This window comes from Talpa occidentalis, unplaced genomic scaffold, assembly GCF_014898055.3.
Source record: "Talpa occidentalis isolate TD23 unplaced genomic scaffold, MPIMG_talOcc4v2.1 talOcc4.5, whole genome shotgun sequence".
In the NCBI taxonomy this organism is placed as follows: Eukaryota; Metazoa; Chordata; class Mammalia; order Eulipotyphla; family Talpidae; genus Talpa; species Talpa occidentalis.
Window position 1 is genome coordinate 39,676,186 of NW_023604861.1, and position 24,822 is coordinate 39,701,007.

General features: G+C 35.2%; 1 protein-coding gene across 2 annotated transcripts in view; it reads right to left on the reverse strand.

Annotated features, from left to right (window-relative positions):
* The window catches only part of VWA8 (von Willebrand factor A domain containing 8), a 364,311-nt gene that overhangs the window by 195,819 nt on the left and 143,670 nt on the right, over positions 1-24,822 (reverse strand). For both annotated transcript variants that reach the window (XM_054701470.1, XM_037526940.2), the window contains 5 exons: positions 19,365-19,533; positions 17,300-17,377; positions 11,668-11,783; positions 4,943-5,049; positions 2,328-2,434 (listed from right to left, as the gene is read on the reverse strand). In XM_054701470.1, the coding sequence (XP_054557445.1) occupies positions 2,328-2,434; positions 4,943-5,049; positions 11,668-11,783; positions 17,300-17,377; positions 19,365-19,533 (577 nt within the window). The remainder of the gene's footprint in view (positions 1-2,327; positions 2,435-4,942; positions 5,050-11,667; positions 11,784-17,299; positions 17,378-19,364; positions 19,534-24,822) is intronic.

Consider the following 24,822-nt stretch of genomic DNA (forward strand, 5'->3'; position numbering starts at 1 on the left):
TCAAATGAATGAACATTTCCTAATGCTTATCTTGGTAGTTTCATTTTTTTTTTAAAGCTTTCACACCATGGAGCCAGAGTTTAACAAAGTTTGAAGTGGGGTGAACCATTCAATTTATTTGCCTTTCTGAATCATTTTAAGAATAAAGAGATATTATTAAAAATTGAGATTGGTACAACAAGTATGAACTGGGACTATCTAAGGCAGATCAAGATGTGTAGTTCTCCTAGTTAAACAGGAATCCTAGAAAACCTTTTAATCTGGGTTCTAATGATAATATGGTATGGAGACCTCTTCCTTTGACTGAGGTGAAAAGTCAGTGCCAATTACCAGACAACATTAAGTTACTCCACTAAAAAATAGGCTAATTTGCATGAGGAATAGATGGAAAAGTTGGAGTGAGCACCTTCATAATCCAGATTTAAAAAAGCAATGTAAATACTGAAAAGTAATTCAATCTGTTTTTGTGCTCTTAATTTTTCTAATACCCGCCTACTTCTTGCCTTCAAGACAATGAACCAGATTACTCAAATCAGCAAACATTAGCTAAGACTACATAATTGTCTTAATCTCAAGGTCCACTTACTATTGCAAACAATTTCCTAAGTTTCCTTTCCAAGTTGGCAGTCTCTCCTGCTTCCTTTCTATCTCTCTAACAACGTCTCTCCACAGCATTCTGGGTTGGATCATCTCATTTCAGCCATCACTTAAGTACTAATTTTCCCCATGTTTCTTCATTTCTTCTCTCTCACTACCTTCTCATGTGCTTTCCTGGAAGAGGAGAGGAGTTAAGGGACAGAATAGCCAGAGCATCTTGTGCTGACTTATCCCCATTTGAGGGGCAAAGGAGGGCTGCATGTAGAGTTGGGTACCCACATGTTAGTGCTGAAGAGCTACCTCTGATCCTGCTCTCCCTAAATCCTCTCATTCCTTCCATCGCTTTAACTACCAACTCTCCATTGATCTTCAGCAGCAAAACTTTTCAACTCCAGCCCCGTATTTGAGTAACTATCAAATTATGTAGCTATTTCCCAGTCCCCTCAAATTCAACTTATCCAAAGTTTGGCTCATTACTTTCTTCTTAACTTCATTTTTGTCCTGTATATTTTATTCTGATTAATAGCATCATTTTCTACCACCTGACTAAATCCCTGTCATCAGTATCCTCCAGTACATCTCACTCATCCTTACCATGATCCAATTAAACACCACATCTAAGTGAGTCACTCAAAAGTCATGATATGTAACTTTTTCTATCTCCACAGCTTTTATTCAGGTTATTATCATCTCTGGCCTAGATTTTTATCAGTCAATTTTGCTTCTCTAACTTCAGTCAATGTGCTCTCTTACAATAATGACAGTCATTTTGTTGTTCAAATCATGTCACTTCAAAATGCCTTAAACAACTTCTAATACCTTAGGAGCAAAGGTTACTCTCTTTCTTATTGATTTAGTCTCGGCCTCATCTCCTACCACTGTCCTTCTTCTACATTGTCATGGGCACAGTTTAAAATTTCTGTTTACTTTTCTACCAAATTACATGCTCCCTAAAAGAGTCTTCTTTCAATTAAGACAAAGGTCCACTGACCTGACCTAAATCACGCTGCACTGTGTCCTCTCCATTCAGCTCCCACAGTTATTACTTATATGCAGATTAGTGACCAAACATTACAGAACAATTTGGGTGTGTTTTTTATAAAATGTATAACCACTTAACAGAAAATTTGAGAAAAATTCTTTATATTACGGGTAATTTTCTCTGAAAAATATTCTTATTAAAGTGAACATCTACAACAGAGCTTCTGGGTACACACTAATTTCTGTGTCCTAGTGGGAGGTTTATAATTACTGGTTAGTTTACAACTGGGAAATTATCTATTACTTCCCTTAAAAGTATGGAAAGAAAAGAATAGAAAAATACTAGGAATTTGCAGAAAAGGAAAGGAATATGAGGGAAGGAGTGCATAGAATCTAATTCTCTTTGAACAACTGAGAACATTTAAGAGGAAAGCAAAAGAGAGAACGAATATTAGTTCTACTTTGCTTTAAATTTAATAATATATTAATTTTATTTACCTGAAGTATAGCATATATGCACATACGAAATTTATTACTCTTACAACAGGAGCAATTCTTCCAATTTTCAAGTATCTTTGGAAAGAACTTTAAATTTTACAATGCCTTACTGAGAAATGTTACAAGATCTCATTTTGTATCATCTGAATCAAACTGAGCACATTACAAAAAATGGTTAAGTTTGAATCAGAACCAACTACCATAATGCAAGTGATTTATCCATGAATGCAAAGCAAGGCAAATGATCTTACCTGGACGTTGTCATAGAATAGAACATCAGGCACTTTCATTTTTTCATGGGCATTATAGATGGGTGCTCTCACAGATCCAATCTTCAGAAACCCAGATGCCACTTCACCTAAACATTTCACACATGACAGGTAATTACTCATAGCATTCTTCTCAGAGAGGTTAAGAGCAGACTCCATAGAATTCAATATAGTATCTTTACTATCTTATGGCCTCTGTGAGGAATTTTAATTAAAGCTTGAAGATAGTTATAAAACACCATCAATCCACATAAAAAGCTTAAAACCCTACAAATGTAGCTTAAAATGTTCCAAAATGTAATATTTTTAAAAACAAAACAATGTATATAGTACACAACATATAGACAAAATTGAGAGGGGGGAAAAATAACACAAAACTCAGTCAAGCCACAATCATAAGCATATTTGGTTAGAGACTATAACATATACAGAAGCCAAATAAACATTCAAAAGCTCTGAAGTTCTTTGAATGTATTTTTTAGGACCCACTCAGTGAAATCCCCCCGCAAGGAAGCCCTAGAACTCTAATAAAAAAATACAGATCTTTTGCATTAACAGCAACATCCAGGAGATCTGTATTTTCAAATAAGCACCTCAGATGCTACACTACTATACTGTGGTAATTATTATTTTATTGTATTTGCTTTAAATATAATTGATCGAGAATAGAGTATGAGCTCCTTGAAGCTAGGAAACTAAAAAAATTTCTTTTTCCCTTGAAGTCAGAGAATATATCTATCATGTGTACCCTGCAATAATGATGTTCCACTGTCTGACATTCCAAGGTCAATAATAATATTCATTAGGAATTGTATTTCTGACAGTTACAACAGAAGCTATCATTTATTGAGTACTTTCTATGTGCCAGATCTCAAACTAGGAGCTTCATTTCCTTGTTATCTCATATAATTTCATGTTATCTCATATAATTTCTCTTAACAATGAGATAAGAATTATGAGGAAGTTAAGAAGAACATAAAGTATTTTGCTTAAAATCACCCAGCTAGTATGGGCAGAGCTAAAAATAATATAGAATGATGTTCTTTCTACCATATAGAGTATGTTCAATCCCTTGTTTCCAAATAATATTCCATCCTGTGGAAATACCCTGGAAAGCAGATAGGCATTCATAATACCTTGAAGAATTCACCTAATTTTCCCCTACTTCAAAAGAAATTTTCTATTTTGAAAGCATTTTGAAAGACAAGGGGGAGAGTAACATTATACCTATGGGGTACTATGAACAATTTTGAACCAGAAATAAATTGTCACCCTGTTTAACCACTTCAGGGTGTTACACAATTGTCAAAGCACAGCTGATCTTAACAGTAATGTCTCCCCTTCAAAAGACTCATGCCATTTTGTTTTTATTCACAATTCCATGGGAAGGAAAACCATGGCTGTCAAGCTGAGATTTATTATTTATTTACTTTGAAATAGCCCAATATAAAACCATAAAGGGGAAGACCAGGGCTGTGGTAGTGAATTTACAGATATGTGTATGCTGACATTTCAGGTTCAAACAGCATCTGATTCTGTTCACAGTTTCATTTATGGAACCATTTGTTGAGTAGATTCAGGGCTTCAGGATAATTCACTCAACCAATGTTTACTGTTAAAATTTCAAACTCAGAAAGGGAAGTGCACTGAGAGAATAGTGATAGTGATGCTAGTACTTCTCTGGGAGAGAGCTGATTAGCTATTTTCTAAGAAATCTCAAAGGACTGCATTATTACAGTAAATTTTCAAGGGAAGCTGAAAACCTAATTCTGTCATCACAACTGCTTATCTCTACCCAGCCTCATCAGTAGGTTGAATTTATAATTTTACCCTTAAAAATTAATCTATTTCCTTAATTCCAAATTCTTATCTCAGCATAGCTCCAATTATTAAAAAACACCTACTCCAAAGATAGTTACAATTGTCCCTTTTTAGAGGGTAGTCATGCATTGGCTGTTTTGAAAGAACAGGTAATTATTTCATAAAACAGAGGGACTTTCACTGTATTCTCATTGAAGAATTGAGAACTTTCATAGGAAAAGTTAAGACTCCCTAAACTCAAAATTACACTTATAGTTACCCAGGAGAAAATAACCACAAGAGACAATACAGATGGAAATGGAAGAAGTAAGATGGCATGAAATGGTTCTCTGAATATTATTTTAGACTATATTAACTTTGAACTGTTTCCCAAACAGGTCTCATAGGACCTTGATGGTCACAAAATGTAAAGGTTGTGCAAAGAAAACAGAATTCCAAATTCTATGGTAAAATATATTTGGAAAAAAAGGTAAAACAAAATCACACAAGTTTGTTTACATCAGGAATTCTCAGAGCCTTTAACAGCTTCTTGTTAATTTTGACTCTTGGTGGGGAGGACCCATATCTGATGTGTATTGAAGTAAAGCAAATATTCTAAGGTTTAACTTGTAAGTGGGCTTTAAACATTTTTATAACAAAAGATTCATTTCTTCAATCCAATATAGTAAACAAAAAGGATAGAATACAAACCCATTTTTCACTGAAATTAAAAATGTCATATACAAATGTTTGATGATTACTATTTCACTTTTAAGAAAAGCAAATCAAATACTTACATTTGTAATCCTTTAGATCTGATTGCAGAGTATTATCAGTGTTTATTTCTATTGCAGCATCTGCCAGATTTTTTTCTAAGGCTGACCTTGCAAGGGTTGGTAAAAACCTGGGGTGAGGTGGGATGGAAAGAACAGAATGATAAAATGAAAGCTTTCTGTGATTGCTAAATATCTTTGACATAAACACACATGCACATGCACACACACACAAAAACACACACAAATGACAACCAATTAAGAAGATTGATCTTGGTTTGTGAAATCATAAAAAAAATTAGAATATAAACTTTAAGTAGCTTTAAGTACATGTGAAGATGAAGAAAATATATTTTGAGTTTATAGAAAACTTGAACAAACCAATTACCAACAATGCAACTGAAACAGTAAACGAAACCCTACTAAAAAAACAAAAGCCCAGGACCAGATGGTTTCAAACAAGTTCTACCAAATGTTCAAAGATGAACTAATATCTATCCTGCAAAGACTCTCTCAAAAACTGAGAAAGGAGGAATATTACCAAATATATTTCACAAGGCCAAAATCACACTAATACCAAAACCAAACAAAGACAACACAAGAAAAGAAAACTACAGGCCAATCTCCCTAGTGAACACGAATGCTAAAATCCTCAATAAAATCTTAGCAAACTGAATCTGATAATGCATTAAAAGGATTATACACCAAAATCAAGTGGGATTTATTCCAGGGACACAAGATGGTTCAAAATCTAAAAATCAATTAACGTAAATCCTTTAAAAAGTAAAACTGATTTGAAATTAGTATTTATTTATAGACATTTTGCAGGACAAGACTTAAAAATAATTTTTAAAAATGATTTAGTATATCTCACAAATATTCTTTACCATCTGGCTGCTAATAAAATTTTCCTAAACAGATAAAATAATAACACTTTAACATGCTTTGTCTGGCAATCACAAAAAATTCAAATTAGTAGAGGCAGATTATTAATAAGTGAATTTAAGATTATGCAGCTTCGTGATTCTTTTTTAAAACTATACTTGCTTATCTATTCTTTATGTATGTTGTTAAAATAATCTTTTGAGTAACAGAGGTATTTTTTTTAACCACAAATAGAATACAAAAAGAGAATTTCCCATCCATACACATATTTAAATATCTGGAGCTTAAGATCCCAAACAGGTCCATAGAAATACTTTTTCATGCATCATTACCTGTACTATAATATAATAACTATGTGCCATAATATTCCAAATGAACATATTGGGAACATACCACTTTAAAGTTAGGTTTTCTGTATCTCTAAACCTTTGATGGTACTTTCCCAAAGCCTTGCATATAAGCTAATAAAAGAGAGTGATCTCGAGAAGTTCAAATGGGTTAACTGTAAAGAACTGTCAGATTTCTTGTCTGTATTTTTCCAACCTGTATCTGACATTGTATCCCACCTACTGCCTCACTTTGGTTCTAGGCTACCATAGGGGGCTGTATATAGTTCTAAGCCAGCATCATCAGTTCAGCATGGAATCAGACTGTTGTTCATCTCTGACTTTTTACCTTTTTTTGGATTATTGCCTTGTCTTGCAAAATCAAGCCCATACCTTATCTCCCACATCCAATAACTGAGCTTTCAATTTGGTTTTCTGAGCCCTTATCATGGTACCCTCTTCACCCTTCTTCTCATGACTATCTCATGAAACAGACTATGTTCTGGTAACATTAGGCCCTGCAGCTCCAGCTCCACTACTTTTTTCAGATAACCCTGATTCACCACATTTGAGCTTAGATTGTTTGCAATTTCCAGAAATCCCTGACATCAATATAGTTTTTTATGTAACAACACATCCTCACATTGTCCCTGAATTGGAACAATCTAGATTATTTTCCAAGGGCTATAGAGGATAGCCTCCCTTTCCATAGCAATGACAACCATTGCTTGCCAATATGATACTCTTCCTGCTGAAATTGAACATGTTTCAGAATTATTTTCAACCACACACCTTAACAGTTCTAGAAATCATCAGTGGTAGCATCAACGTTTAAATGAATTTACATATAGAACACATGCTCAGAAATAATATTCCACCCAACATGAGGGGAATAAAGCATGTGATATGGTGTGAGGTCAACCTTTACTTTGTTCCTCAGTTTCAAGGGACTTTGTTCCTCAGTTTAACTGTTTCCTTTCTTGCTGCTCACTAAAACTTTCAACTTGATCTTTTCATCTCCTTTTCTAGCATTTAGTAAAAAAAGAATGAATGAAACACCTGTCTATCCTACCTTCCTATAACCAAAGCTAGCACATATTCTGTTTCAAAGTTTCAAGTGCATTTATCACCATATGAACACTGTAATGTTTTTTAAAAACTTTTATACTCATTGTCTTCATTTGCTACCAGGAAAAAAAAAAAAAAAAAAAAGAACAGATCAGTCCCTAGTCTCTGCAGATCCTGGTTATGAGAAAAACTAAAAGTTAACTGCATTCTGGAAAACACAGAAGCAGTAAAAGTAGGCTAATTCAAACCATAACTGTGTCTTTAGATTAAGAAATAGATAGGACTTCTCAAGATAATACCCTGAAAACATAGAATAAGGATAAGAGATAATCCCAAATTAATAGCCAGAGGGGAGAAGTGTTAGTAGTAAAAGTCAGAGAAAGAGACTGAGGGATTCTGTGGATATCAGGGAATCTTGGAGTTCTATTTAACATGTGCAATTATATTAATCCCTTTATACCTGTGATTTTAAATCTTCAATTTACAAAGAACATTGGACTATTTAAGCTAGTTTGGTACATCCTACTTAGAAATTTGATTTCTTATATTTTGAGTTATTTCATTTCTCAGGAAAGTTTTGTTAATTCAGACATTTGAAGGAATTAAAAGGAAATAGAAGAGATAAAGTATATTAACAAATTTCGATATTTGAAGATATTTAATTTAGTCAAGTTTTATAAATTAAACCAAACATTTTTCAAAGGCCCATAAAAGTAATTAAATTTGCTGGACTTACAGACTAAGTAAAATAATAGGAAAAAAAAAATTAAAGAAGTCTAGATTTTTGAAATTATTGCATTAAAAATTGAAAAGCATTTTTAAAGCCAATATTCTCTCCTGCAAGCAAAATCAACCTCAGGACAACAAAAAATTCACATCAACAACATCATTATAATCATTTAAGACTGTATATGATATGTTCTATCAGGTTTATGATTTTTTAAAAATTAGCTAATATCATATGGAGCTACTCATTTTATTTCATAAGGTAAATATTTTTTTTTCAAGATTTATTTATACAAGCACTGGGTGCAGTCAGAAGCGTGGGAGGGTGAGAGAATTCACCAGAGCCAGAGGGGAGAGCAGAGCAGGCAGAAGGACTGAAATACACTGCTGAGGGGAGCAGCGGGCAGTAGGAGAGGTCTGCACGCCATGTGGGACCCTCGCCCGGTGGCCAGGGATCGAACCTGTGCTGCAGAGGCTACGGGCAGCTTTGCAACCCAGCGCTCAACTGCTGCACCACCGGGGAGGCCCTCATAAAGTAAATTTTAAAAATATTTTATGCTTACTAAGTTTTCAGTAAGTGGAAACATTTCCATATTGCTTCAAAGACAGGTATTCACATCCAGCTAAATTCTTATAGCTCTGCCTAAAATTTATATGATAAAGGATCATCAATCCAAGACTTTTCATAAGTTAATAATTTAATGGAATATCAGATACCAAAATGGGACTTATAATTACTTTAACAAAATTTTTCTGGAATGCAAAATATCTGACAACTTTGCAGTCTTCTAAACTTTCTGCCTTTTGACTTCTTAATACAAGGTTTTCAAATATCTAGAAAGTGAATTATGTATCTAGGTTCAAAACATGATGTACATATTATAGGTTATGAAGGTGAGGTATTTAGAGAGTAATTCCCACAGATAAAGAAAATTTCCAGTCTTAACTGGAATAAACAAATAGATGTTTAAACAATTAAATTAATAAGATAAAAAAAGATTTAGTTAATATTAACCAACTTAATGTTTAAGAAATTTAGGCTAGAGAGTTCCTTTTGATTTTGGCTGTTTAATAACAGACTTCATGAATATAAAGTCAATTTCTATTTTGAAACTTTCTATGAAACTAAGTTATTTTCATTGATTCAACATGGAATGAGGTCATTTAAAAAAAATTTATGCAGCAGTAATTTTTTATTTCTTCCTGCTACTGTGCTATCCTGAAAAGAAGGTTAGTACAAGGCTTTGGATTCAGCCTTGCTAAAGTAAACAGATCGTACATAAACAAGAGAGCTGTTTTACTATTTGGTAAGGATGGTACAAATACAATTTTATTGTGGTTAGTTGATAACCCTGAAAAGTGTATATTTTTTTTTGTTTTTAATTTTTAAATTTCAACCATACAGAAAATTACAAAGAATATTAATCATTCTGTACTTGGAGATAACTTTCACCCTGATATTTATGATGATCTTTCCTGTCCATATTTTAATTTGGCACATATGCATGATTAATATAATACATTGCATTTTCTATTTTATGTAAATGGTATCATACATCAAATCTCTTGCAAACTACTTTTTTCACTCAATATTGTCATGATCCGTACCTGTTGATACATGTAGATCTACTTCATTTTAATTGCTATATAGTATTTCATTACATGAATATGTCAATTTATATATATATATATATATATATATATATTCATTCCCCAATTGCTGGACAGATACGTTATTTCAATGTTTTATCCTTTCAAACAATGACGCAATGAACATTCTTCTACCTGTCTCCTTACATGCATAAGGTTATCTCTGAGGTGATATGAAGAGGTCAAAACACAGATTGTGTGTATGTTTGTGGGTATATAAATGCTAATCTTTTCTATGGTTAATTCTTTTGTATTTCATTAATTTGTGCCCAATATTACAGTTTTTCCATTTACTTTGGGTTTACTTATTAAGTTGAGTGCTTAGCTCATTTTTTTTCCTATTCTTTTCTAATAAGTGAATTTAAGGTTTAAAAAAAAAAAACACTTGATATGCTACATTAAGTGCACCCTTTTTCCCCTTCCATGTCTACCTATGTTGTCTTTTCTTGATTTTCCTTCTTCAGTCTATTGCCATTCTTTTTGGTGGTTACCCCAAATTTTTTTAAAGATTTATTTATTTATTTATACAAGCACTGGGTACAGTCAGAAGCGCGGGAGGGCGAGAGAATTCACCAGAGCCAGAGCAGGGAGCAGAACAGGCAGAAGGATCGAAGTACACTGCTGAGGAGAGCAGCGGGCGGCAGGAGAGGTCTGCGCATGTGTGGGATCCTCCTCCAGTGGCTGGGGAGCAGCCAGGGATCAAACTAGCGCTGCAGAGACTGCGGACAGCTTCGCTACCCAGCGCTCCACCGCTGCGCCACCGGAGAGGCCCTACCCAAAATTTTTATGTGCATACTTGAACAAAACTATAGAGTGCAAATAAATTGTTGTTAATCTGAAGTTGTCAATTTTAATATTTGCTGCCTTCCAAATTGTTCACTTTTTCTATAGTTTTGCAGCAATAGTGAAATACGTATTTGTTCTCCAAACTTATGATCTGGTTATTTTTTAAGTTAATTTATATAATATTTTAAAATTTTTTTAAGCAAATTGAAATTACTTACAAGGTCATATATAAAGTTCTGCAGAATACTTTGGGTATAATTGTTTCACTCTAATATATCCAGTTATTATTTTCCCTTAGGTTCCAACACTGTTTATATTGTTTAGCATTGACTATTTACTTCCATAAACACTCATTAATAACTAAATTCTGATAAATACTGAATAGGTAATGAATCTATCTCTGTCTATATTTCCTTCAGCTCATAACCCTGAAAATAAGAAAGCATTTTTTTCCTAATCTTTATTCAGAAGTCTAATATTGTTTTAATCAAAAGAAAATAAATTTCATTATTTCTTATAATTAAAAGTTATTTTAAAAATTACTCTTTGAGAAAGGCTTATTTTAGCTGAATATACCACAGAAAAAATAAATTCAAGTTCTAACACAAAGAACTTAATTACAAGAAAAACTTGTCCATAAAACTGAAGATATATGAGGGGTCATTACACATTCTCCTAAACTTAAAGGAGATTCTCTTTTAATTCCTTTTATATATCAAGGAATGAATGGACAATAGTCATAACCATCATAAAAAAATCCTAGGTTCTATGAAAAGAGTCCAAAAGCATCTATTGACTGAATCTACTGGGCACTGCTCTTAATCTTTTCTTATAATTCCTTAAAATACTTTCATGCAACTGTGAGATTCTGTATGAAAATTCTGTAAGCAAATGTATTATAACCGCTTCCAACTAGGTTTGAAAAATATTAAGTGTAGACTGAAAAGACATTAGTTTTGTTAATTGAGCAGCACAGCAGCATGGTCAACCTGGAAAGTTTCAATTTGAGTTTGGGAGGTATTAGAGTAGTGCAAAGAGCTAGCTCAGACGACAGAGAAACCAGTGTGGAAATCCCAAACCCACTTTTACTTATTTACCACTATGTGACTTAGTGAAACTAAGTAAATGACTTAGTTTTCTCATCTACAAAACACCTCTGGATTTTGTTGCTATGCTTAAATATGTTTTAAAACTGAATGCAAGGTTGAAAGAGCTAATATCCAGACCTATAATTTTTGCAGACCTGTGAATTCAGCCTTTCAGTTAAATTTCTATTATGAATTCTGTGAGAAAGGAGAATATGATTACCTGGAAAGGCAGGCTTTATTAACAGCACTGTGAAGATTTTCATTGGGGTATTGTGACAGTCGACGAGAGATCCGCAATAGTTGTCTGGTCGAAAGTGATGATGCCAAAGACTGAGCCTATCAAAAAGGCAAAGATAGGCTGTTAAGCATCTTGTTTCAACTTGTTGAAAATCCCTTTACATGGGTACCATAGCAGAAATTCATTATTTCTGAAGGACAAGACCAAACTTAAATATGTACTGTTAATAAATTATAAATACAAATCAACAGAAATCAATTTATACTTAAACGTCTTTGAAGATTTTTTTTTAAACAATCTATAAGAAGTGTTTATGAATAAATTTAATTAAAGTGCTATGCCAAGTGCTGTGTATAAATGATATTTTGGAAAGGGGGAGAGGAAGAATGAAGGAAAGATGTCATATAACACGGGTCACACATGACTTACAAATGTGTACATTTAACTATTTGCTCATAATTTTCTGCTTATGGAAAGCCAATCTATAAAGGTATCCTGAAAATGCTTAGAGCCATAATTAATATATGGCTTCCGAATAATACAGGAAAGGAGTTACTGATAATTTAAACTGCTGATGACAGAGATGTGAACTACTTTGTCACTTGAATAGCAGCTTTCTGTTTGGAATCCTTCCCATATACTGTCAGAGTAATTTCATTTTGTTTTCTTGTAGTTCCCAAATCCCATTAGTAGAACTGCTAGTAAATAACTCAGGGCATGCTAAGTACCAATACATATTTGTTGACTTGAATTTGAAATGATCTTGGCAGGCAACATAATGTAATGGTAAAGAGAAGGGGACTCTATGAATAAAGTGTTCAGAATGAATGGGAGGATGCCAAATACACACTGCGTATTTTCTTATTTTTAAGTTTTCACTTAAGGTCATCTCTGTATGTCCTGAGGAAGATAAAACTGAAATGATTCACTCTTAGTTTATTTTGCAACTCCATGTGATGTTGATCTGCTGTTATTAGCATATTTCAGCAACATGAAATATACAGTCCTCTGGGAGCTAGGTTAGGAGCATGACAAATATTTATGACATCTTTTTTTCTATTAAAAATACTTTTAAGTTTCAAAGAACTCATTTATAAGCAAACATTTGTTTCATCCTTCAACAAATTTGCATTCTAGACATAGAGACAATATTTAAATATAAGGATGCATAAATTGAGATTCAAAATAGAATATAATTCAATGCCAAAATAAGTGGAACAGTTGACAATTGCTATAGGGTTTTAAAATGTTCAAGTGAGGGTCTCCCCAGTGGCGCAGGGGGTTGAGCTCAGCACTGTGAAGCTGTCTGCAGCTTCTGCAGTGCGGGTTCGATTCCTGGCTGGCCAGGGCGATTCCCACATGGCACGGCAGACCTCTCCTCTCTCGCCCGTTGCTCCCCTCAGCAGTGTACTTTGGTCAATTTGCCTGTTCTGCTCTCCACTCTGTCTCTGGTGAATCCTCTCACCCTCTCACACCTTTGGCCTGTATCCCAGCTATTGTATAAATAAAAAAATAAATAAATCTTTAAAAAAAAATAAAAAATAAAATGTTCAAATGAGCATGAGAAATGCTATGAACAAAGGTACGAAAGCAAAAGGAAAAGAAATTCATGCAGAACATAAGGAAACCAATCAAGTTTTACTGGAGGGTCCTACTGGAAAGCCTGTTCCCAAATAAAAAAGACCTGTAACTGACACTTTGAGGAATGTGGCCCTACGCCTGAAGGTGACAGAACTTTATTATGTGCAAAGTAGTAACATGATTTTAGAAGAATTAATCTGACAACAGTCTGTAAAATAGTTAAAGAACATTAAGAAGTGAGACAAGAAGCAAAGCTATTTCAATGATCTTCCTATCAAGAGGTAAAGTCCTCCAGCAAAGTTACTGACAACAGGAATGGAGAGAAGGGCTCAAAAGCACAACATTCTAATCTCATTCTAATTCACTGCACTAGATTCAGGCTTCCCATTTCATTTCAATTATCAGTAAGAAATTCTCATGAATTTGAAAAACACCAACTGTCTTAGTCAGGAACACCAAAATATTCTGAAATAATATCCAGTGTAAAATAAAAAATCAGGGCCTCCATGTTTTTCCTGTATAAATAAATCTTAAAATAAAATAAAAAATCAGAAATAACCCATTGGGCCATTTAAGTGTTGAGTGAAAGGTTTGGTTTCTCAATTCTCATAGTATTATAAATTAAAAATGAATAGCAAACTTTAATTTTAAAATTCCTAAAATGTACTTAACATTTGTAACATCAATTTTTTTTTTTTATAGAGGCATGTTTTATTTATTTATTTGTTTGTTTGTTTGTTTGTTCGTTCGTTTTTGTTTATACATGCACTGGGTACAGTCAGAAGCGCGGGAGGGTGAGAGAATTCACCAGAGCCAGAGCGGGGAGCAGAGCAGGCAGACAAACGAAGCACACTGCTGAGGAGAGCAGCGGGCAGCAGGAGAGGTCTGCGCGCCATGTGGGACCCTCCTCTGGTGACCGGGGAGCAGCCGGGGATCGAACCAGCGCCGCAGAGGTCGCCGGCAGCTTCGCAACCCAGCGCTCAACCGCTGCGCCACCGGGGAGGCCCTGTAACATCAATTTTTAATTGAAGTTTTATTTTGCAAGAAAATGGTGATGATGTGAGCACATTCCCTTAGTTACCATGGTTATCCAGTTTAAAAGCATACCTCATGGGTTTTTCATATTAGCATGATTAATAATAGTATGTCAGCTTCAAAATACCAAGGTTCTGATGAAATTGTTAAAATTTTTCTGTTTTAAAGAATTCTTTTTTTTTTGAAAGATTTATTTATGATTACAAGAACTGAGGTACAGGCCAGAGGTGTGGGAGGTTAAAGGATTCACCAGAGACAGAGTGGGGAACAGAAAAGGCAGAGAGACCTAAGTACACTGCTGAGAGGAGCAGTGGGCAAGTCAGGAGAGGTCTGCTGTGCCATGTGGGTAGCTTCCTGGCCGGGGATCAGCGCTGCAGTGGCTGCGGACAGCTTCATAGCGTTGCGCTCAATCCCTTGAGCCACCAAGGAGGCCCTAAAGAATTATTTCTAATGAAAATGTAACATATTTTCAGGAACAGAAAACCTTAGGGATGATCTGTTAATAAATTAGTAATTAATCATCTCATTCATTTAACATTTATTGTCTACTATATGCCAGACACTGGACTGGGAAATGGGAATAAAAAATGAACAAGATATGACTCAAGGAGTTCAAATAATCCTTATATTTGTCCAGACTTCTCATAAGAATTACAATCCCAAATGTACATGTGATCTCCTAGAGAGAGATTACAATTTTGGATGGAGGCACTCAAGTTAACCTACATCATTCAGATTACAAGCTAGCAATGCCTTGAACATAGTGTACAGCTGGCTGGTAAGTTCAAGGGTTCCCAATTCGAACTATAGGGGAGATAAAATATATTGTGGTACAAATGCAACAGACAAAATCAAAAGTATATGCCAAGTGTCATGACAGCAGATTAGAGAGACTTATTTCTTTTTTTTTTGTTTGTTTGTTTTTTTTTTTTTAAGATTTATTTATTTATTTTACAAGCACTGGGTACAGTCAGAAGCGCGGGAGGGTGAGAGAATTCACCAGAGCCAGAGCAGGGAGCAGAGCAGGCAGAAGGACCGAAGTACACTGCTGAGGGGAGCAGCGGGCGGCAGGAGAGGTCTGCGCGCCATGCGGGACCCTCCTCCGGTGGCCGGGGAGCAGCCGGGGATCGAACCAGCGCTGCAGAGGCTGCGGGCAGCTTCACAACCCAGCGCTCAACCGCTGCGCCACCAGGGGAGGCCGAGAGACTTATTTCTTTCTAAGGGGGCTGAGAGATACCTGACAGAACAGGGGATCTGGGGATAAGTGGATAGGAAGAAAGCACATTTCAGGCATGACATAAAGCAAGAGACATTTAGGTATATGCTGGGCTTAGAACTTATCAAGAAGCAAAGAGCTGAGGGTGCTTTAAAAGAAGCTGTAGTAAATGAGGCTAGAAAAACAGCTAGGGTCAGATGGAACTGGTAGGCTTAGCGGGCTGTCCTTCAGTCTACAGGTAAGGACAATCTATCTTTTCACATTTTAAAGATGGGGGAGAACTCAGGAAATAGATTTGGGAAAAGACAATATAGAAGATTCAGCCATTCATTTATTTAACATATATCTGTTGAATATCTACTATGCAGCATGCAATGTTCCAGATGCTAGGGATATGGCAGAGACCAAAACAAAAAACCCCTGTCATCCCTGCACTAAAATCTGATTGAAAGACCATATAAATTCCACTTTGTATGGCAAAACTGATAGTGCAGATTAAGAGTTTGAGAAGAGATTACATACTAGATTATTAGGAGGTCCCTAAATGCAGTCACATGTATTCCTGTAAGAGGGAGGCAAGGTGATCTGACACAGACACACAGAAAGTGATATGAAGATGGAGGCATAGACTACAGTGACAAGGTCACAAGTCAAGAAATGATGGTAGTCACTAGAATCTGGTAGAGGCAAGAAAAATTTCTCCTCTCAAGCTTCTGAGGAAGTCCAACTCTGCTGACATCTTGATTTCAGCTCACTGATACCCATTCCAAAATTCTGGCATCCAAACTGTGCAAAAATAAATTCCTGTTGTCATAAACCATCACTTACAGTAATTTGCTACAATTGTCACAGGAAAGTAATACAGGACCATAAGAGGAATGAATTATTGATGAAGAGGGCAGTCAAGAGGAAACAACAATATTCCAGGACAAAGATTATGAAATCTAATATTAAGATAATTACTGACAACAGATAAGAGAACAGATAATATGTCAAGAGCCTAAATTGATAAGATTTGCTTTCAGGTTAAGAGGAGATAGTAGTAAACAAAATCTACAATGATGTCAAGGTTTCTAACTCAAGTAATTTGTTAGATAGATCATTAATCAAGTCAGAAAATTAAATGAGGAATAGGAATAGATTTAAATCACAAGGACAATTTAGTTTTCAAAGACAGGTTGAAATTACAGTGATCCAAGAGTATTTAGTTAGGAACTGAAAGAAACATTTATTAAATAGTTAACAAGTAGGAGATTCTTCACATACATTTTTATGTTTAATCATCACAACCTCTTCATGAAGTAGCTGGAACTTTGCATTTGACAGGTGAGAATAACGACTCTCACAGAGTTAGACAGTGACAACCCTTTATCTTTCCAACATACCATCTCAGAATGGAAATAAGATTGAAAATAGAGAGTGAATGAGAAAAGAGAGTTTAGAAGCTGAAGATAAAGATACAAGCATTGACATAGAACTGATACTTGAAGCTCTACAAATAGGTGAGATGGGATGGGAGGCATGGGAGGCAAGGGAGCCTGAGATAAGCCCCCAAAACAACATAGTCTCCTCTAGATCTAGAAGTTGTCTTTTATGATACTAGTCACAAGGAAGTGGAATGTTGAAAACATGGATAGAGTAAAATATATGCACAGGACAAAGTGTAGCATGCGGAATAAAAATACCAGCTTAAAAAATACATTTTAAAACAGTGAATTATAAGAACATAAAGCAACATAACATCAATAACAGAAAATTCTATGGTAAGAAGCTCAGACTTACCGTGGGATCTTGTGTCTCTCTGAGACTGTGTGTAAATGACAACAATTTGTCCAAAGCTTCCTGAGGTATATTTGGAACCTATTTTATGAGAGAATTGAGGAAAAACAAAGAATAAATTAGGATATCTGATCAATATATGGCTAGTTAGCAAACAACATTATAGTTACATTTTTAGAAAGTCCCTAATTAAAGGTAACATGTTTATCTCATGGATAAATTTGCTTATTCATCTTCTCAGGAAATACTTAAGCAGCCTTTGTTTTCTCTTTAAGAATCAGTAATAAAAACCAAGTCACTCTTGTCCATTTACAATTCTAGTATCAGGATAAAACTGAAAGGAGCTTGCTTATTTGTAATTCCTTTTAAAACCCTAATTTTAGAAAGGAGCTTTTGATTTCTACCTCCAACTAAGAACTGGCATATAGTATACGTATAGAAAATTTTCATATTTTATCATTCCCTTTTTTGATAGCTTTAATATTTTTTTTAATACCCAATTTTGGCTTTTTTTTTGTTGAATCCAAATTCCTTCATTGAGTAGTAATTGTACATAAATGTCTAAGTGATGGACTGCATCTTGTAAAAAGATGCTCAAAATGTCCATTCCTATCACCTTCTTAGCACAGTGGGCAATGCATCAGTCCCATAAACTACATTCCTCAGAGTCACGATAATTTATGTCAATGAACTCTGAAGAACAGATGCCCCAAAAACACACATTGATGGACTTTAACCACAGCGATTTAAATCTAATTAAATATTTGATCAAATTGAATCATAAGAAATTCTTACTGAAACAATATTAAAATTTTTAACACAAAAATAAGAGATGTTGGGCCTCCCCGGTGGCGCAGCGGTTGAGCGCTGTGTTGCAAAGCTGCCCGCAGCCTCTGCAGCACCGGTTCAATCCCCGGCCACCGGGTGAGGGTCCCACATGGCGCGCAGACCTCTCCTGCCACTCGCTATTCCCCTCAGCAGTGTACTTTGTCCGTCTGCCTGCTCTGCTCTCTGCTCTGACTCTGGTGGAATTCTCTCACCCTTCCGCGCTTCTGACTGTACCCAGTGCTTTTATAAATAAATAAATAAATAAATAAATAAACAAACAAACAAACAAACAAATAAATCTTTAAAAAAAAAGAGAGAGATGTTTAGAAAAATGGTAAAATGTGACCAATTCAGGAGCAAACTATTCAGGATATCTCTGGAAGTTAAATGATTGGAACTTTGACTTTAACGGCTATTTCCTAATTGACATCCATGCTCACAAAAACACCTGAAATTCACCTGGATTTTCAAAGGAATGCGTGTATTTATGTACAAAGTTAATTATTAGTGATCTAGAACAGCATTACCCAACAGAAATTTCTGTGCTGATGGAAATGTTCTTCTGTTTCCGCTGTCTAGTAAGTAGCAAAAAGTCTTAAAGGCTATGACAACTTGAAATATGATTGGAGAAACTGAAATTTTTACAGTGTATTTCATGTAGCTAGTGCAACTATGTTGAACAGTACAGTTCTAGGACTCCAAAAGTGCTACACATCATGTTTCTTTAAGGAAGACACTGATGCACTAGATGTGCTAGATTGCATAAAACTGTAAGCCACCAGATAACTCATCAGGTAAGTAGACGATAAATTACAGTCCTGAAAAGGCCGGGACTACTTAGCATTTTCTACAAAATCTAAGGACTCCCATTACATTAGAAAATTTAAATAGTCAACTTTGGCTGAAAATAAAAAAGGAAAAGGAAGCCCAAAACTTCCTTCATAAAAGGAGACAAGGGAGAGCTCACATCCATGGTTCTCAAAGTGTGCCCAGACCAGCAGCATCAGCAGCATCTGAGAACTTAAGAAATGCCAATTCTCATGTATTACCTCAGATCCACTGACTCAATAATCTGTATTTTACCAAGCCTCCAGATGATTCTGAAAAATGTTGAAGTACAAAGGAATTTGGGAGAATGTGGGTAGAAAAAGCCAAAAATGTCCAATACTACTCCAGCAGGTATGAGAGTGTCTTAAAAAGAGAACTAAAAGCAACAGCCTAGAACTGGCTTCACGCTTACCATTTCTTTAATTACTTGGATTTCTTCACTTTTCACAAGTGGTTTTATGTGATGGAAAAAGAACATGGTTAAGAACTCTGGTCCCAGCCACTGTTGTGTTGTGCTTCCTATAACTGGGGGCTCTGCCAAGGCAATGATTCTGAAGGAGGGGTGCACAGGAAAAATGGATCTAAAAAGAAAAAAAATTTAAAAAAAACATAAGCTTTCACATTACAAATTAGGTCATGGTAGCTAAAGCTTAGGGCACTATATGGCTATAATGTTGTTAATATAGTCAGAGCTGTTTTCCCAAGAATGAGCTTTGGGAAAAAAAAAAAGGATATTCTAACTACCTTTTTTAAAACAAAAAAAGAATTACCTGTTGTTAATATGGAATATACCACATCTACTGAGGAAACTTCATTCTGGCACAATTCACTGTTTTGGATATGTTTTAATGCCTACAATAAATTTTCTCCATAGTCTCTTGAAACCAAATCCCATCCAGTTTATGTTCATTACATAGGTCTCCTACTTTTATTCAAAATCTGTCTTGCAAGAAACTCACTTATGTCAATCACAGAAAGACCAAAAAGCATGATTCAGGATGAGGAGACTTTTTATAATACAGAAGATGTAAACAGCATAAGGGTTTGGATTAAATTTAAAATTTGGATTCACAACAAAAAGAGTTAGATCTTAAAAAGGTAGTGAAAATTTAACTTTTATGTAATTTTCCCTTTTGTCATTTCATAGGAAACAATGAATTTTAAAATGACCCATTTTATAAATGTCTGTTAGAGAATCTGAGGATATAAATATTCTAGGACACAAGAAGGTAAGACTTCCCATGGTTTGTCAAATTATAAGAGAGGCAGCTCCATGAAAGGGGGAGGTACCATGTCCCCCAGCCCCATTTACATGCAGTTCTTTTGGACTAGCTACTGAGAACTGGGGGCGGAACTGAGTGGCCAGGTGGAACTGTCTAACTTAGAAGGCAGGCGGACTCTAGTGGAAACATGGAACAAGACACATGGAGAAGAAGGGTGCCCTTCCTACTCTGTTGTGGACTTAGACCAGGGACTTGGGGGAACTGGAAGGAGACACGTGAGAAGGCTGATAATGGCTGTTGTTACCTTGATTTGTACACTGATTTTGCTCCTTTCATCCCAGACTTGCCTGGCCTCTTTTGCTCCTTTCCTGTGATTTCCTGCCAGAAGTGCCTTAGACTTGTGGCAAGGTTTTGGGCCTTTGTGGTGCCACTTTTGGCCAAACTTCTTTGGCTAGACAGTTATCCAAAAGGGGATGGGTAACTTTGGGTGTTTTGTTGTGAAATTATTATCCTTTTTTTTTTCTCTCCATGCACACTAATCCTGTTAAAGTTCTTCCACACTAAGTGTGCTTTTTTTTTTTTTTTACACTATGATGGCCACTTAGAGTGAGAAAGTTTGGGGGTCCCATTGTACCCCTCGCTGCCTACTAATAAAATGACTTGAAAAGTTTTTAGAGAAAGTGTTACGGAGCAGCCCCGATATAAAACGGGTTGCCTGGCTGTGGGTCCTCACCCGCATGCTTAAAAGGGACTTATTAATACCCCACTACAGGCACACACAAAAGGTTAATAGGTAACAAAAGGACTAGACATCCCTTATGATGATCAAATCAAAGTGGGTGATATTGTCATTTTTAGCAATTCTATTCAAAAGCCAGGTGGAAATACGTTAGTAGAACTATCATTCTTATTAAGAGAAATGAGAGTGGAAATGCAGATATCTACCAAGATCTCCAGAAAAACAGAAATACAGGTACATGACTGGCAGTTCTCTAGAAACAGACTATCCACTGACAATAACTATTATGATAGAGCCCAATAGTTAAATGGTTAGGCGGTTGGAATATCAGAAAGTGGAATATATGTGGAAAGAATCCTACAAATACTCTGAAGATTTCAGATAAGAAAAAGTCCTCTCAATACAACCATTAGGTCCACTGAGTCCTGGACTATATGATTTGTAATTTGAGGAAGCAAAGGAAAAGCAACTTTTAGAAATAGTCATATGAAAGGTGAATACATATTCACAAAGCTACCAGATACTATTTTGTCCTCTGGTAGGAAAAATGAAAGACTTATTTATACATATTTATATAGGGAATGGGGATGATCTGTCAAAAGGAGCTATTCTAGGAAAAGAGACAGGTAACAACATGGACAGTGCCTGAAAGTCCTAAGCATAGCATGATCACTCAGTAATTAGACTGTTACATATTATAACCTGGACACAGAAAATTCTGTGATCTGAAAATAAAAGGGAATATTATTCTATGTTCCACTTCAGGTAACTGGTTTGCTATAATCCTGAAAACTACTTCATGGCCTCCTCTCTCTTCGCTGGTACAAATGACGGGTGGGAGAGACAGAGCCTGTTTTGACTGCATAAAACTCAAACTGCAGACTTATTTTCTCACTCAAAATGGTGAGGGATAGTAAATCAGGGAATAAACAAATCCAACATCCAATCAGCAAGCCACAAGGGGAAGTCCAATTTCTATCCTTAAACTAATAGTTGAGATGTGAAGTTAGAAGTAAATGAGCAATTAACATGAAAACAAGTTAGCTGGATTGATTTTAAATAAGATCACAGTTATTGCTTAGGACATATAATTGTCTGCGGCTTTTTGGTTATGGACTTTTGACCTAGCTGACCCAAAGAGGGCAGTTTTCTGGGACAACCGGGGTAGATGCAGGGAAGTATATACTAACTAAAAAACAGATACCTAATTAACGAATAACAGGATGAAAATAACTTTTGTTATTTTGTTTGCTAAGTTCTCTCCAAAGGCTTTCTTACATATAAATAGATGGTACGGAAAGTCATTTCCTGATGATGTTAGGTTCCCCAACTTTGTAAGTTAGAAAGCAGAGTATTTCTGAGGATCTGCCATGTGCTTTTGGGTGATTTGACATGCTGATAGGTGACACAAAGGCTGAAGAAGTAGTAAATAAAAAATAAAAACAAGCATTTTTAAAATTTTATATCAAGGCTAACTTAATTTTACTATAATTAACAAGTAACAAAATTGGAGCTCGGGTTTCACTTAATATGAACATTATTTTCTAAAGATTAAGGACTTAAAAAGCAAAAAGATCTATTGGAACAATTTTTTAAATACTGAGGTCAGAATGTTTGGTCAGTATGTTTTAAGAATATTTTCCAATGCTTCTCAGAAATAAAATGAATAAATTACTGATCTACATAATACAAAGGATCTCAAAATAAATAAGCTGAGTGAAAGAAGTCAGACCAACAGGAGTACATACTGGGTGACTCCATTTATATAATCTACATAGAATAACTAGTAGTAGATTCTAGGAGTGGGTTGAAAAAGGCCAGTAGGGATGGATTACAAAGAATTCTGAGGACTCTTGGCTGTCACAGATGTACTGATTATCTTATGTGATAGTTTCACAAGCCTATAGAAGTATCACAAATTATCAAACTGTACTCAGTTTATGCATAATTTAGTATATGGCAATTATACCTCAACAAAGCTATTATAAAAAAAGAAAGACTTCAGTAAGTTTTAATCTTTGAAGGAAATTGTAAGGTATATCTTTGTCAAATTTTTATGTAAAGAAACATGAAAGAACTATACAGAATTCTATAAAGACATTAATCATGAGCTGTAAGGGGATTTAAATGGCCTTCCAAACTATATTACCAATGTTTCAGTTCAGAACCTAGAGGTCACACAGTTCTGTATATAGTCAATATTTTGTCTTTTTTACTAGCTAATTGTCTTCAAAAGCTAACTGCATGAACACATTCCTTATTCATCTCTACAACATACCTGGTTTAGTGTAATATTTGGAAAAGAGCGATGCTAAATAATAAATAAATGTATTGCTGCTGCTAATAACCATCACTGCAAAACACTTTTTGAAGATCATTGGTAGCAAGGATAAACAAAGGTAAGTTATAAAAGAGCTGAATATAATGGTCTCCCAAATGAAAGCAGAGAAGAGAGCCTAAATCTGGTCTTAAATGAATTTATAAGTGCATTCTCTGTATCAAAACGACAGAGCCAATACACACAATAACTAGTAATTAGACCCTTCAAAGACACAGAGTTTAAAACTGGTCCTTAACAACAAAAATGTTTAGGATTATTTTTAAAAGTCAGAATTTGCTTAAGGCTCTTCTTTTGAGACTCATATACAAAGACTTGGGCACAAAGTCCTAAATCTACCTTGGAGAGCCTTTTTGTTAAAAATTTACATGACCTAGTTTGCTAGCAAAGAGTTGCTGAGGCTTCTGGGGAGATAGGGGGGATTGCTAAAATCCTAATAAGAACAAAGGGGTCCAGAGAATATAACTAACGATTCTGTCCAATGTCCAGTGGGCTCATCACTGATAAATTAAAAAAATGACAAATTAAAAACTGTGTTCAGTGTTGAATCACAATACAAAAATAAGATATTCAACAAAAATGCAAAAATATTAGAGCATATACAATTATAACTGAGTCTAGGCCACTAACCATTATTGCTTTCCTGAGAAAACCGTAAGACCTTTCTTGGCAAAATAGACTATTAGTAAATCACAGAAATTCTCACCCCCCTCATCTATGCTCTGACCAACTGTTTAGAAAGGACATATTTAGCAGCCTATAGAATCTGTGCTCCCCTTTCCCCAATGAAATTTTTCTCATCAAAGGAAGCAGTTCTATTTTGGGTCTTATTTCCTGTGAGAAATGCAGGCATGGTATCTGGTATGTGTGGCCATCATGCTATTTTTATCCACCATGTCTAAGGTATTCCTTAGAAGGAAAGTCTCTAAGACTTTCTTACCCATTGCTAAGGTCATATTAGCTATGTGATTACCTGCAAAGAATGTCACTCTGGATATAATCAAGGTATGGAACTTTGATGAAGAATTAGAATACAGTGAAGGTAGATAAATGAGTCAAGTACAATTGTTTCGAAACTGGATTTCACTCTGAAGTTGAAAGGTTTGGTAGTCAATCTAAAACTGGATTAACAGAATTACTTTTGCCTTGAGTTTCACAGAATTTATCCTGGGCTAAGATCTCTTCGCTCATTCAAAAATATTTACTAAGTCATCTACTATGTGCCATTATTGTGACATTAGAAACAAAGAGATAAGACAGTGAGCCTGACAACATTGAAGTCCTAGCTTCTAGTTATTTGCTGCAGGCCAATTACATCCTTGACCTTTCTTTGAACATGTAAGACACCAAAAAATTCCTTTGTGCCATAACATTAATTTTTTCTGTAACTTATAATTAAAGTGGTCCTGCCAAACACAAATATGAAAATTCTTCCTATCTGACAGTCAAATGGGTATCTAAATTTACTGGACTGGAGCTAGAGGCAAAGAACTCACTGCCTTCTCTTCATTCTACCTTTGACATTTGTATGTTAAAATCCCCCACAAATAAAAAAAAGCATTAATTAATA